Source organism: Carcharhinus amblyrhynchos, chromosome 8 (genome assembly GCF_965287045.1).
Source record: "Carcharhinus amblyrhynchos chromosome 8, sCarAmb.v2.hapA, whole genome shotgun sequence".
NCBI lineage: Eukaryota > Metazoa > Chordata > Chondrichthyes > Carcharhiniformes > Carcharhinidae > Carcharhinus > Carcharhinus amblyrhynchos.
This window is the reverse complement of record NC_137331.1, coordinates 93,266,916-93,283,216: the sequence shown is the minus strand read 5'-3', so window position 1 is coordinate 93,283,216 and position 16,301 is coordinate 93,266,916. Positions and strand designations below refer to the sequence as shown.

At 43.1% G+C, this 16,301-nt stretch overlaps 1 protein-coding gene across 2 annotated transcripts; it reads right to left on the bottom strand.

Annotated features, from left to right (window-relative positions):
• Positions 1-9,065: 9,065 nt before the first annotated feature.
• On the bottom strand, positions 9,066-12,858 carry LOC145346785 (actin 302-like). Of its 2 annotated transcripts, none has more exons than XM_080194513.1 (2): positions 12,745-12,858; positions 9,066-12,132 (listed from the first exon to the last, which is right to left on the bottom strand). In XM_080194513.1, exons 1-2 carry the CDS (start codon positions 12,850-12,852, stop codon positions 11,128-11,130), a joined length of 1,113 nt encoding a protein of 370 aa, XP_080050639.1. In that variant the 5' UTR covers positions 12,853-12,858; the 3' UTR covers positions 9,066-11,127. The 2 variants fall into 2 exon arrangements, with proteins under 2 accessions (XP_080050639.1, XP_080050640.1); XM_080194514.1 differs by having other exon boundaries at positions 12,672-12,755.
• Positions 12,859-16,301: the final 3,443 nt, after the last annotated feature.

Below are 16,301 nucleotides of genomic sequence, written 5' to 3'. Positions count from 1 at the left end.
TTGAAGTCCCTGTGACATCCACGGTGCTGTCAGGGAGGAAATTCCAAAATTTTGACCCAGCGACAAGTGAATGAATTGCAAGATATTTCCAACTCAGGATGATGAGTGACGTGGAGGGGAACCTCCAGTTGGTGGTGTTCCCAGGTATCTACTGCATTTGTCCTTCTAACTCATGATTTTGGAAGGTGTTGCCTAAGGACCCTGCAAGATCCTGCAGTGCATCTTGTAGAAGGTACACTGTGCCACTGTACGCCAGCGGTGGAGCGGGTGGATGTTTGTTGAAGGGGTACAAATCAAGTGAACTGTTTTGTCCTGGATTGTGTCGAGCTTCTTCAATGACCACTCCCTTGAATCTGGCAAGTATAAAGCAGCTGAATGTGTTTTCTGTCACAGGAAGAGCTATTTAAGACATTGATGCAAAAGCAAGTCAAGTCCACCCAGTAGGCAAACAAGTAGAATATCACAAATCTATGTAGAAGAAGCTAACACCAACAATTTAGATGGTCATTCCCTTTTGAATGTGAAAGAGGGGAGGTATCCCCTATTACTATAATGCTTCTGGTAAATGGAAAGCTTCTTAATATGGAAGCAGATACCAGTGTATCTGGTACTGTGGTAGGTCAACATACATTACGGTACTTGAGAGAAGGAGCTCAGCCATTGAATTTAAAGAGTACTTCAGCAAAGTTAACAACGTACACAGGGAAGCCATAAAATAATTGGTTAGGCCGCATTTGGAGTACTGCATCCAGTTCTGGTCGCCTTACTACCGGAAGGACGTGGAGACTCTGGAGACAGTGCAAAGGAGGTTTACCAGGATGTTGCCTGGTATGGAAGGACTGGTGTATGAGGAAAGATTGAAGAAATTGGGGCTCTTTTCCCTTGAAAGACGCCGACTCAGGGGGGATCTAATAGAGGTATATAAGATTATGAAGGGAATAGATAGAGTAAACAGAGGTAAGCTATTTCCTATAATAGAGACACGTAGGACAAGGGGCCATGGGCTTAAGGTGAGGGGGGAGCGGTACAACACAGATATCAGAGGGAGGTTTTTCACACAGAGGGTAGTGGGGGTATGGAATGCTCTGCCAAGTAAGGTGGTGGAGGCAAACACGCTAGAGTCCTTTAAGAGTAACTTCGACAGGCACATGACTGAGTTGGAGATGGGTGGATATAGGAGATCCTTTTAAATAAGGGTCATTAGCATTGGGGCGTCCCTGGTAATGTAAATGGGTATAGTATGATAATGATGTTTTTTCTCTTTTCATTCACAGGTTTTAAGTCGGTCCACCTCGTGTCCAACGAGGGGCATACACGCGATGGGTCGTACTGGGGCTGCTCTTGGTTGTTCGAGATTGGCCTAGTGCTTCATGTCATTAGTGTGTGCCTAAAGTGGACAGGATACTGGGCAAGACGACAGCTCAGTGACTATCACTGATTGCTGTGCAGACACATGGATTTGGGCCGGTGTCTGTGGGAGTTTGCGCATTCTCCCCGTGCTTGCGTGGGTTTTCTCCGGGTGCTCCGGTTTCCTCCCACACCCCAAAGATGTGCTGTTAGGCTGATTGGCAGGAATAAATTGTCCCTAAATCAGTTTCCCTCCATCTGGATGGCCATAAAACATTAGATAGGGGTCATGGGTGGAGAGGTGGACTGGTGGTGTTGAGATGGCGGCGTGGGCTCGTTGGGCCGAAGGGCCTGTTTCCCGGGCTGATTTTGTTCTTTGTTCTTTGTTTTTGTTATAATGGGCATGACAACAGCATCTGTAAGCTAAGGGCAACAGCCTGCCCAGCTCCCAGTAATAATAGTATCAGGCGAAGGACAAAGTCTTCATGGCCACAATGATTTAAGGAAATCAAGTTAAATTGAACTGAGATTTTCCAAGTGCAGGAAGGATGACTGCTTGAACTGATGAAGAAATATGAGAGTGTCTTCAGTGTTGAGTTAGGCAAGAGAAAAAGCCTTCAGGCGAAGATCTGTATGAATCCAGAAGTGATCCTCGATTTTTTAGGGTAAGACCAATACCGTATGCCTCACAAGGAAAAGTGGATTCTGATTTGAAAAACTGGGCATATCCAGCCAGTTCGATTCACAGAATGGGCAGCACCCATAGTCCCCATGTTGAAGCCAGACAAGGCCCATTGCATTTGTGGGGACGACAAGTTAACAGTTAATTGGGCTGTCAAGTTGGGCAAACATCCAAACCTGAAGATTGAAGACCTGTATGCAAACCTGGCTGGAGATCAATCTTACACAAAACTGAGTGTCAGTCACGCATACCAGCAACTTGAATTAGACTACGTTTGCCAAGGCTATGTTACGATAAACATGCGCAAAGGTTTGGTCCAGTATACGTGCCTGCCCTTTGGTGAGTTGTCAGCATGTGCTATTTTCCAGAAGACAATGCAAAGTCTGTTTCAAGGGCTGCCACGAGTTATAGTATACCTTGATAATGTTCTTATAGCTGGATTGACAGAAGCTGAGCATCCAGCTAATTTAGAGGAGATGCTGAAGAGACTTTAGGAGGTCGGGGTTCACCAGAAAAAGGAGAAATGTACTTTTCAAGCCACTGAGGTAGCCTGCCTGGGGTACTGTGTAAATACACAAGGATTGCACCTCATGGAAGACAAGGACAGAGCCAGAAAGGAGGCACCAGCTCCCAAAAACACGTCTAAGCTCCAGCCATTTTGAGGGATGGTGAATTACTGTGGGTGATTTATACCGAATTTATCAATGTTATTGATCCCCTTGTATAATTCTGTTAAAGAAACACCAGCATTGTTTTGGAAGATGCTCCAGAAAGAAGGATTTAACAGAGTAAAGCAATTGCTGTATTCTTCAAACTTATTCAAACATTTTGACCCATCTAGGAAATTGATGTTAACCTGTGATTCCTCTCCATATGATATTGATGGGTATTGTCCCATGAGATGGACAATAAGTCTGAAACGCCAAGACGGTATATCTCAAGAACCTTCTCAGAAACAGAAACTGGTTACTTGTAAATGATTATCAATAGTGTTTGGTGTCAAGGAATTCCACCAGTATTTATACAGTGGACACATTATCATTGTTTCTGATCACAACCCACTTTTGGGTCTTTTTAAAGAAAACAATATTATTCCTCCAATCACATCAACAAGAATTCAGCATTGGGCATTAATCCTCTCTGCCTCTGAATATACCTTCAAGCACTGGCCTGGAACACACACAGTGAATGCGGATACATTTAGTCACAGAGAATGTTGCACCTCCACCAGTACTGCAGGAAACTGGTACGGTGAATTTCTTGGATATGCTGACATATTTTGGTGAACAGATCAAGTGCAGGATCAGTCAGGATCCATTGCTGTCCAAAGTGAGGCACAGGATACTAATGAGCTAATTTCTGAAGCGGTGATATGAAAAGATCAGTTGAGCTGCCAAGATGGCATCATACTCTGGGGAGCTCCTTTCTGATACATCCCTGTATCAGAAAGAGTTTCTCATCACTGAATTACACAGTTCCCATCCAGGTATGTTTAAGATGAAGATGTTCGCCAGAGTTGTATCCAATGGCCTGACATTTATGCCAACATTGAGAGCCAGGCACTGTGAACAGTTCCAGTTGCAACAAAGGTTGCCTGCTGCAGCCCCACAGCACCCTTCGGAGTGGCCTGGCCAGCCCTGGGTACAGGTCCATATTGATTATGTTCATCTATTCATGGGCACAATGTTTTTGTTCCTTATCGATGCATTTTCAAAGTGAATGGAAGCGTTTGAAGTGAAGTCTCTGACATTACACACTATAGTTGAGAAATTATGCCCAAGAAATACCTGAAGTCATAGGGCAGAATTTTACGAGATTTTTTTCTAAGTGTCTAACTAGCTTGAAAATGGAAGAGTCCCTGATCCATTTTTTGGCCAAGTTTTCACGCCCAATCTTATACGCTCAGTCCTTGAAATTTTGGGGTAGACTGTTTCTAGCTGCAAGAGGCAGTGGGCAGGGCCGATTTCACCAGACAGCCTGTAGCTCAATCGGAGCCACAAACTTTGCATTCACAGGAAATTGAATGTCAAGCGCCAATGGTTAGATCCGCTCTTGTTGAAGATGGTCATTGCCTGGCACTTGAGTGGCAAGAATATTACTTGCCACTTGTCAGCCCAAGCCAGGATATTGTCCAGATCTTGTTGCATTTGGATGTGGGTACCGAAATTTTATCGCCTCACCTGTCCAAGGCTCATACGATCCCGCCCAAGGCCAATGAAGAATGCTGTTCTGCGAGTCTCGCCCCCCCCCCCCCCAATTCCAAGGTGGGCATGCTGGTAAAATTCCAGCAGGGCCGTTCCAGTATGAGACATCTTAAACAGTGCTGAACATTGTGCAATCATTGGCAAATATTTCCACTTCTGGCCTTACGACGGATGGGAGCGCACTGAGTGTCGGAGGAATGTGATACTGCACGCATCGAAAAGACTGCCCTGAATCGCCCCTGTTTTCCCATTGTTATGGCACTTAGAAATTTTTTAGGATAATTGTTTTGAGTCCAATATGACTCTTCTTCAGGTAAGTCTTGATTCCAAAGAGGAGTTATATTGGACTTGAAATGTTAACCCTGTTTCTCTCTCTCTCCACAGCTGAGTTTTTCCAGCACTTTTTGCTTTTATTTCAGATCTCCAGCATCTGCAGTATTTTTCTTTCAATTTCTGGTGGTTTAAACAATGGGACCTTTGCAGTTCTATCAGTGACCTTCAGTGTTGTTCTTTGAGTCTGAGATATGACCAGTCACCATGGGGATCATAACAATTATGGTCATTGCCTGGCATTTGTGAGGTGTGAATGTTACTTCCCACTTATCAGCTCAAGCCTGAATGTTGACCGCATCTTGCTTCACGTGGACACTTCATTACTGGAAGAATTGCGAATGGAACAGAATATTGTGCAATCGTCAGTGAATATACCCACCTCTGACCTTATGATGGAAGGAATGCCATTGATGAAGCAGCTGAAGATAGTTGGGCCTCGTACACTAACCTGATGAACTCCTGCAATGATGTCCAGGGACTGAAGTGATTGATCTCCAAATACAATTCAATCCATAGAGATTTTTCCCCTGATTCCCATTGATTTCAGTTTTGTTAGTGCTGCTTGATGCTATACTTGGTCAAATGCTGTCCTGAAGTCAAGGACAGTCACTCACACCTCTGGAGTTCAGCTCTTTGTCCAGAACTGTTCATAGATAGAAACTCTAAAGTGCAGAAGGAGGCCATTTGGCCCATCGAGTCTGCACCAACCACATCCCACCCAGGCCCTATTCCTGCTGCAATGAGATCAGGAGCTGAGCAACCCCAATAGGAAATTTATAATGATAAAATGATTCAATCAGGGGAGGCAATGGCCCGATGGTATTATTGCTAGGCTATGAACCCAAAAACTCAATTAATGTTCATGGGAACCCAGGTTCAAATCCCACCACAGCAGATGGTGGAATTTGAATCCAATAAAAAAAAATCTGGAATTAAGAATCAACTGGTGACCATGAAACTATTGTGGATTGTTGGAAAAACCTAACTGGTTCACTGATATCTTTTAGGGAAGGAAATCTGTCGTCCTTACCTGGTATAGTCTACACATGACTCCAGAGCCACAGCAATGTGGTTGACTCTTAACTGCTCTCTGAAATGGCCGAGTTCAAGGACAACTAGGGATGGGCAATAAATGCTGGCCAGCCAGCGATGCCCATGTACCCTGAACGAATGATATATAAAAAAAAACACACATGCAGAGAAACTATTTCTTCTGATAGGGAAATCAGAGTGAAGTGGCAGTGTCTTAAAATGAGACGCTGACCAATTCAAGGGGGATATTAGGAAGTGTTGTATATTTTCTATCTCAGATCTGTGTTTTTGTGTGTGTTGTGGGGGAATGTATATTAAGTTGATCTGGGTGATTTCTGAGCAAGGGGCTAGAACTCCCAGCATGCCTGGTGCTCCAGCATAAACAGAGAGCAGCAGGAGGACAGATCGTGCATGTTCAAGAATGGTCTAGAAACCCAGCCACAGATGGGACAGATGGCATGAAAAGTTCACTCACATGACCCAGTGTGCTGTGTGAAAACACGACCACAAGACTGGGTGTGGAGCATGAAGAGACAGAGAAAGAGGGAGAGAGAAAGAGAGAGAGAGAGAGAGAGAGAGGCCACATAAAAAGATTACACTGCGGCAGAAGAAGCAGGAGATTAGCAACACAAGTCTCAGAGCAGAGCACAAAGTCTGGGCAGATGTTTGTTCAGTGCCATTAGGACACCGGGGCATGACAGATAGCCCTCGAGCAGCAGTTGTCAGCTAAGTGAAGCTGACATACGTGTGTCCGTTTAGTACAGCTGGGAGCCCAGGCAGAGCAGAAAGTCCATGAGGAAGCGGCTGCTTTGTGAAGCTGAGGGTTAGGACGCGTAAGAGCCCGTGAGCAGCGATTGTCTGCTTGGTGTAGCTGGGGAGCTGGGATCATATCAGTGATTAGATGCTGGGGTGAGGCCTTGTAAGCTCAGCAGGACTCTCAGCAGCTTGGAGATGAGCTGCCATTGTTGGGACATTGAGTTTGAGGCCTGTTACCTGACAACCCATTGCTGGCAAAAGCAAGCAGAAGGCCTCCAGGCTGAGTGGAGCTGTGGTTAAAGAGAGGCCAGAGGCTGTACCCTCCCCAGAGAGAGGTGAAATCTCAGGTGAGGAAAACAAAGTTTGAAGGATTATCTGGACTCTCAGTGAATACTGAAGTCTGTGTGGGTGACTGGGAAAATTTATGATATCTGTCTTGGTATTTAGTGTGAGGTTTGTGCTTTGTGTTTGATCAGTTTGCCTGTTAATTCATATTTACTTTGTGTTCATTCTGGGTGATGTGGAGATGCCGGCATTGGACTGGGGTAGGCACAGTAAGAAGTCTCACAACACTAGGTTAAAATCCAACAAGTTTATTTGGAATCATGAGCTTTCGGAAAGTGTCCCTTCATCAGGTGAGTGGAGATTAGTTCATAGGATCGCTATCTGTTGATCCTATGATTCCAAAACCTTCCACAGGTTAAAGGACATATCCAACCCATCCAGCAAATCTTGCACTCCCGATCCTATTACCTCTTTGCTCAAAAATCTGTGGATTGACAAGCAACCAGTTCAGTTACTTGAAGACCCATGGCAGAATTGTGCGGTCCTGAGTAAACATCACCCTCAAATTGAGAATCAGTCAATGACAATGGCCTACACAGCCTATGTAACTGTGTGGCAAGGGTCCCAAAATCAAATCAAATCACCTCACCTCACCTAGCTACTTCTGTTAAAAGAAATTTGATATCTTGAGACCCAACTTTGGTCTGGTACAGATACTATCAACTACAGGATGCATATCGTCTATGCAGATATACCCACACTAAATATACTCTAGGTCTCTCTGAAGGCCCAAAGCATAGGAATTCCTTACAGCTGTTCTCTTCACTCAGATACAATGGTTTAGAAAGAGGTGAGCAGAGGCTGTGTGCCCAAAATATTTGCCACCAGGCATGACCAAGTCTAGTCTAAATTAGTTCTGCAGCCTAATCTGCTGCAATCTTGCTGGAGTCAAGATGAGAGGCACACAAACTACATTTTCAGGACCAATAGATTACAGTGAGATGATTGGAATAACAAACCAGTGTGTTACTTGCTTCTGGCAAACCCTCAAGCAGGCTACCTCTAACCACTTGCTACATTCAATATAGTAGTGAGGGCCTGATGGATTCTCAGGCACCTTTGGCACTACTAGGCTCCATTTTTAATTCATTCACAGGATTTGGGTGTCGCTGAGTGGGTTTGCTCATCTCTAACTTGCCTTTGAACCAAGTGACCTGCGAGGTCATTTAAGAGTCAACCACGTTGCTGTGGACCTGGAGTCACGTGTTAGCCAGACTGAGTAAGAACTGCAGATTTCCTTACCTAAAGGACATTAGTGAACCAGTTGGATTTTTATGACAATTGGCAATGGTTTCATGGTCATCCTGAGACTTTTAATTCCAGATTTTTATTATCTCGCCAGAACATTACCCTGGATCATTAATCCAGCGACAATACCACTACATCACTGTCTCCCTTTGTTCAGGAGCAACGTGAAGTCCATCATCCGATCCAGCATTCAACCTGCTCCACTTTCAAAAGCTCAGTAACCCCACAGTACACCACCTTGTCTTTCCACTGCCATCTTGCTGGCTTTGGTTAAGGTTGTGTACTGGAAGGCTCAACCTGGCAGGACAGATGGACACGCACACAGTATATGCATTAATAAACTTAGAGTTGACTCAAGGGGCATGATGGGATACTTGTCATTCTTGGCTGACTCAGGCATTCCTCCTCAGCATGGTTGAATAAAGATTTTTACTTATTGAACCTCACAGACTCCAGAGTGGCTGTTTTTCACCACAACAATTAATTTTCATAACAGCTGTGTCACCTTTAATAATGAACCTATTTCTGAAACCTGGACACAGCCATAATAGCAATTGTGTTTTTGGGATCATTTTTCCTCTCCTTTCCTGAAAGGATTAATCTATGTCAGGTGAAACTGTTTTGCCTCCTGGATGTGGAGTTGCTGGGAGTATGTGTGAGGTACGTTATGTCTCAGCACTTTTAACTTACATACATGACCTGGATCCAGCAACTCAAAAAGGTAAAAATGACGCATTGCTAACTCACAGCTCAAAAAGTACAGACCGAGTTGGGCAAGGTACACAAATCCGCAGAGCAATACCAGATGAAATTTAAGAACGATACCTTATCTACATTCACCTTTCCCGCCGGTGATGTGTTTTTATTACCCCAAGGTGACACTAATCAGCTGGCCTGATTTGATACATGCCTGTAAATATAACCATCATTTAAGAGGGTGGAGGGTTTTCACATAGTAATTGCTACAGAATTACAATTTGAGATTGCACCTTTTAGACAAAATTTGACCAAATCAACATTTTGGTCTCTGATAGACTTTTTATTGCATTAAGCAGAAAGAATAGAGAAGCCACTAGCCCGGGGATAGTGTGGTAAAGTCAAAGGTAGAGCTCAAGGAGACTCAAAATTGAATGGCACAACAACTGTAAAGCAATGATAAGTTAATAAAAGTTCAAAAATGGAAGGAATTCATAGCCAACATCCACCAGGTTCTACTTTGAATACTGAGTCTAGCTTTGGTCAAGAAAGTAAGATCAATGCAAAGAGGTGCCCGATGCTGACCCAGTGTCAGAGGTCTGTGTTGTAAAGAAAGACTCAAAAGATTTTCTTCCTTAATAGAAGACATCTGAGAGGTTTGTTGGATAGTGAACAGTTGACCCAGTAAATTGCTTTAAAAGCAGAACAGGTTGACACAAGTTATAACAAGTAAATGGTGGCTTCAGGATTGAATAAATAATTCTCCATGCAGTGTGATCAAGAATAGAATTCCCAAGAAATCCCAGAATAATTTCAAAAACAATTGGATAGCATAATGACAGGAGATGTTTGGAGCTCTCTGAATAGGGGATAGCACTGCACTGTGTCCATCATTGTGACAATCTGGAAGGCAGTGCATTTGGCCAGGAATAAACCTGGTCATTAAAAGGCCAATTTAATGTGAGTCATGGGAAGCTGGTAGATCCTATTGCCAAGAACAAAATTAATTTTCACTTGGAGCATCATGAGATAATCAGCAGCAGCAGCCAAATCAAGTTTAAAGACAAATAAAGTATGGCACATCTGATTCAGTCTTTTGATGATTTAACAGAGTGGGTCGATGAATTTAGTATAATAGACAGTGTATATGGACTTTTAAAGAGTACTTGTGAAAAATAGAAATATGGTATTAAAGAGACCTTGGTAGCTTGTGTATGAAATTAGTAAAAAAAAAATGAGGCAGAGAGTAATGATGACTGGATGTTTTCCTGACTGGAGAGGATTTTGCAGAGGGATTCGCCAGGGGTCCATATTAGGACTGTTGTTTTGCATAAGTGACCTTGACTTGTGTGTAGGAAGGGCAAATTCAAAGCTCACAGATGATACTACTTAATACATTGCCAAGTTTTGTAAACCATATAATAGCAGTTTTATAAGCTGGTGAAGCAAGCAGGCAGGTGCCATTTAATGCAGGAAAATGTGAAGTAATGCAACATGGAGGTGAAGTACAATTTATCAGGGCATCACTGAGAGAAGCACATGAAAATTTGGAACTGGGGAGCGAAAATATTTTGACAGTGGCATGGCAACTCAATAAAGGCACTTGCAAAAAGATACGGGATGCTTGACTTTTCTTTAAGATGAATGAGCACACACTGAAAAAGTCTCTGAATCAGCCTTAAATGGGAGATTGTGTACAATTTCAGAGACCGCATTTCAGGAAATATGTCAACTTACAAGACAGGGACAGAAGATGTTTACCAGCATCATGTCAGACCTGAGGGAGTCTACTTCTGTGGAGAGATTGGAGCTGGAATTGTGAAGACTAAGGAGAGACCTACAGAGATATTCAAAATTAGAAAGGGGGTCTTAGCAGGGCAAGCCCTTTCCTCAGTAAATTTGGTTGGTAATCAGAGGTCATAAGTTTAGCAAAAAGAATTAAAATGGACATAAACAGAAATTTCTTCATATTAGAGAGTTGTTAAGATTGAGGATACACAACCTGGAAGCGTGATGTGATCATATTCTGTAGAAACTTGTAGGAGGTAATTGAGAATGTGCTTGAAAAGGAATTATTTGGAGAGTTGTGGAGAAAAATACTGAGGCATTGAACTAAATTGGGCAGCTCTTTCAAAGAGCTAGCACAGGCATTATGGGCTGAATTACCTCTTTTGGAGCTGCAAGATCCCATCCTTTGCGATTGTCACATTGTTCCTTGGGAAAGTCTGGTCAACTGATATAATTGCAGGTACTCGGGACTAGGGTTGTTCAAGCAAAGTAAAGTATTAACCATCTGCCTGTCACAGCTAGGAACAGTCAACAATGTTTGTAAATATCACCAGAAGATGATGGAATGAGGCCAAGGCATAGAAAGTCAGAACTGGAAACAGGATTAAATGTTATTTGTCATTTATGGTTAATAATATCATTAAACTTGTTTTGAATATGCTCTCCCTACTTTAACTGTAATCTCACCACATCACTTCAAAAGCATTTGCTAAGAACTATGGAGGGCCCTGTCTCCTCATACTCCTGCTTGGAGATCCACATTTGCTGGAAGGTGGAGAGTGAAGCCATGATGGAACCACCAATCCATGCTGAATATTTCCTTTCAGGTGGCGCAATGATCTTAATCTTCATTGCGTTTGGAGCCAAGATCATGATTTCTTTCTGCATTCGAGCAGCAATGCCTGGAAACATGGTAGATCCACCAGACAGAACAATATTTGCATAGAGATCACTCCTGATGCAACTTTCACATGCCTTGATGCTGTCATTAGCAGTCTCATGGATGCCAGCGGAGGGCATTCCCAAAAAGGAGGGTTGGAAAAGAGCTTCCGGACATTGGAAACACTCATTTTTGATGGTGAGAATTTGACCATCAGGAAGTTCATAGCTTTTGTCCTGAGAGGAAGCAGCAGCAGACGTTACCATCTCCTGGTTGTAATCAAGAGCCACATAGCAAAGCTTCTCCTTGATGTTTTCTGCAACCACTCTCTCGGCAGGCGTGCTGAAGTTGCACCCATGGTGAATCAAACTCTCCAACAAGTAGTCCGTTAGCTCCCTCCCACCGAAGTTTAGACGTCTAATGCTACTGGGGACCACATAGCCATCACTGACTGACAGTGCATGGGTCACACCGTCACCACTTTCCAATACAAGGCCTCCAATACGGCCAGATGCATATAAGGAGAGTACACCCAGAACAGCAACGTAGAACCCCGGTGGGCCAAAACGCTCAAACATCACCTGCATCATCTTCTCTCGGTTTGATTTGGGGTTCAGAGGAACCTCAGTAAGGAAAACTGGATATTCTGCTGGGTCAACTCGCAGCTCAGTGTTGAAGGTGTGCTGCCAAATCTTCTCCACATCATCCCAGTTTGTTACAATCCCATGTTTGATCGGGTACTTGGGGATCCAAATGTCTGGTCTGTCCCTGGCTTCATATCCAACAGAGTGGTCATTTACACCTGTTCTGACCGTGGCATCCTATAGTTGAAAAAAAACAAATTGTTGTCCCATATTCATTATCTCCTTTTACAAGCTTATTATTTACCACTTCTTTTTCTATTGTTTATCCTCCTACTTGGCCTACTCTATTTGTAATTCTCTTTCTTTAATCCTTCTAATTCCTAGATTTTGAATCATGACAAGGTTACAGCAAGCCTGTAAAATCCTTTAAGCAGGTGCCAAAGTTAGCATAGCTGTCCCATATACCAATCAAGCAATAGCCTGCGTTAGGAAAATATTTAATGTTAAGTTTCATTTATATTTGTATGTCAAGAAAGCTGGAACATGGCTCATGTGTGACTTAATTTTTTTTGTTCTTTTGCTGCCAGAAAGTCTGGAGCACCTGCTTGTATAATCTGCATTTTTACTGAGGTTTTACAACCCTTGAAGTGAACAGATGGATTACAAAGGGGCTAGTAGTTTAGGGTTTTTCAAAAAAGCTATGCAACAAGGGTTCAGGGACATAGAAAGAAACAAAAGGGCAGTTCAGTGTCTTTCTCACCTCCTCCCCTTCTCACCTCTATCATCTATTTCACCAACAGCCAGAAGGAAAATTAAGATTTTTCTCTTAGGTATATCAGTTTTGAGCACCTGGGGTTGAGGCATCCCCACAACAGAAGGAAACACAGCTTTCGGAACATCATCCCCCGCAAACCCAGCCTTGATCATTCCAGTTCCATTATCCACAACCACGGCCATGTCTCGGAAGCTATGAGAAAAAATATGGATATGGGTTATGTATGGGAGAAAGAGGGCAGTGTGAAATATATTAGCATATGTACCTAGATACAAAGGCCAGTTAGCCATCCTTGGCCTCAACTCCCTTTCATCTTAGAGATAAGTGAATAGTTAACAAAACTGTTTACAACCAGATACCAACAACATCTCCCTGGGATTTTGGGAAACTATATCTACTCATTGTATAGTCACAGCTACCTTGGTCTCCAATGAAATATCTTGCACATTCTTCCAAGTAAAATAATCTAAGCCTTCCTTTGATATAGATGTGTTAGGAAAATTGAAAAAGTGGTCACATTATCCCCTTCATATACCCCAATTCTACAGTCCCAAAATAATATAATCTTATAAACTCCAATTCTCATTTTTCATTGTTCCAAATTATAAAATATATTTTCAAATGTCCCCTATTACTTGTCTCCTGTCAGACTGTTTGGCTAGAATTTTCTAATCCATCACAGGGGATTTTACACCCCTACCCCACCTGTTTCCCCATCCCCTGTCCACCTCAGGGAACTATACAATTTCCCTCCACAACAATCATGTTTTCCAGAGGGTCTTCCAGTCCTGCTGATGTGCGTCAACTTCTCCCCTCTCCCACCCAGCCCCGGCAGGTTTTCCAGTGGATCTGCCAGTCCAGCCAATGTCTACGGGGTTTTGTGTGACTCAGCCAGGAAGGGCCAGGAAATCCCCACCCTTTGTTTCTCCCTGTCACACTGTGCTCATCTTTACATTTATCACTGCACTTCTCAATGGCACTGGCTTTTCCCTTGAGATTTATACATTTCCCTTTGCCTGACCCCCTCCCACATCTGCCCATGCCCAAACATTTTAGTTTCTAACCCCATCGACAACTATAGTTATCCAATGTTTGATGACATTGAGTCCAATTCTGGTTTAAGTGAAACCTGCCCCGAATGAACAGCTCCCTTTCTCTTCAGGACTGGTGCCAGGGACCCCTGAACCAAAGCCCCTGCCTCCCACGCCACTCAGCCATGCCATTAAATTCATCCTATACAATTTGTGTGTAGTAGTCTAGAAATTACAGTCCTTACTTAAAGCTACAGTTACAATGTCAAAAGTACAACCTTTGAAGAAAGTACTTCAAGCAAATCAGATTTTCCATTTAAGCTAATGTAAAAATTGTAGTTAGGGCCTGAAGGACATTTCTCATCAGGAAAGAAAACATCAAAATATACCTTCTGAAAATAAAAATTAAATTAATTAAAAATCTAACAAAAGTATGATAACTTTTTGTTTACTGCTCCCCACTGCCAATCCTGTTCATTGCTGATCCTGATTACCACACATCCCATTCCCTGATCCTCCCTTTCACTAAAGAAACATAGAAAATAGGAGCAGGAATAGGCAATTCAGCCCTTCAAGCCTGCCCTACCATCCAATTTGATCATAGTTCAGTTTGAAGCCTCTGCCACTCTCTCTCTAGCCCTCCTTGTCTGCTGACCCTCCAAGCATGTGGCCTCTGTGCTCTGCCTCACTAATCCTCAATTCTCCCAAACCCCTGCTGCGAGTCAGGGCTCTGGAGAGGTGTGGTGAGGGGTCGGAGGAGCAGTTCCAACTTGTAGAACTTGCCTCTTACAAGTCAAAGCTGTTCATCTCATCTCTCATTGTTGACTCCAGAACCCTGGCTCACAGCAAGATTTCAGGAGAGGGAAGCAACAAGCGGAAGAGTCAGGATGTGGGACGATCGGTGAGAGGGAGGTTCAGCATCAAGGGGTTCGGTCAGGAGAGTGAGAGATCACAGCAGGGGTTCAGAAGCCTGGATGGGCCAGGGAGCAGCAGTAAGCTCACTGGCTGCCATCGAGAGGGTGGATAATGGAGCAGAAGTGGCAGTGAGCTGGAGGGCTGACATAAAGGGTGGATTAGGGAGTCAGATAGGCCCTAACCTGAAGGGTCAGCAGCAAGAGAAAGGGTCAGAAAGTGTGACAAGCCACTCCAGAGTGGTGCAAATTGAATGACTCAGCCCTAGAAATTTAAAACTTACAACACTAAAGAAGAATACAGTCCACATTAAATACTGACATTAAAGTAAAACAATACGAAGCATGACAATGTAACACGGGGGAAACTGTGTTACCTTTAAAATTCTTCTTATGAATTTGGACCTGAGCTCCTCAAACTTCCGGAGAAGAATTTAATTTCTCCATTCTACCCGTGTCATTGGTCACAACAATGATCAGTCCAAAGTCTTGTCCTTAACCCTGGCACAGGCAAAATGACTTTCCAGAATCCCAGTCGCAGAAGAACTTTACCCCTGGCTATACATTTTCTTAATATGAGCACATTTCCTTTCACTCCTCCCACTTAAATTACCTCCTGTAATGTCAGTTTGCCTTCATCCAACCAGCTGCAGGAACCATATACTTTTGGATAAGAATACCTGGAGCTTCCTTATCTGCCTCAATCATAGTCATACTCCCCTGTCTATGAAGACTAAAACCAGACCCCATAATAATTCCTAATCCAAGTAGAATGACCATCTCCTGGATCAACTTCCCTCCTTTCCTGATACCTCTCTGTATCTTAAGAGACTCCAGTTCAAAAACTCTGCAGTTCCTTCAAACATAGGCTCACTGTGGATGTGTTATCTGAGATTGTAACATTCTCCACCAACTCCCACTGTAATGGAACACCATCTACACTAATGTGGCTTTAATTAATAAACTTTTGAAACATTTTTCATCAAAGTATGTGTGCAGAATTAACTCAGCTTATCTTTTAAGCTTTTTTTGAATTAGTTGATCTAGTTTAAGATACAATTAGATTAAATTAACCACATACCTATAACATGAAGCACAGAAGCAAGAAGTAGCACCTCCTTCCTTTCTGCATTGAACGCTCATTCATACCAAATTTCCAACTTTAACACTTGATTTACGATACTCCATTTACAATCGCTCTGCAATCAGCTAATAACTGTTTACGTTTATGCACCTTTTTTGGGCCAAGTGCTCATTTAACTTCCCACTCACAGTAATTACCCACTATTCAGGCAATCACACACAGCTGATTGACAGTGAACTTTCAACTCCCACTGACAGCACTCTATGTTTACTAATGCCCAGTTTCTTTTGCCATTTTTTAAAAGTTCAAAATTAAATTCAAAAACTAAAGTTCAGTTTGACACTATTCACCCAATACTTCGAGGATTCTTCTCACACAAGTTGCTAACTTTTGGCCTCTATTAATCTTTGCAATCAGACTGTGCACCCCCAGAAAACTGTACCCACATACACAAGCACTGTCTCGGTTACTAGCTCACTTTGTTGGGTGGCCTTCAGTGTAAACTTGAGGTCATCCCGAACTTTGCTGCCTGTGTTTTCAGTTGCAGCGCTTCCCATTTCCTCGCCACCAGTGTTTGCTGGCTCCCGGTCAAGCAACATCCTGAT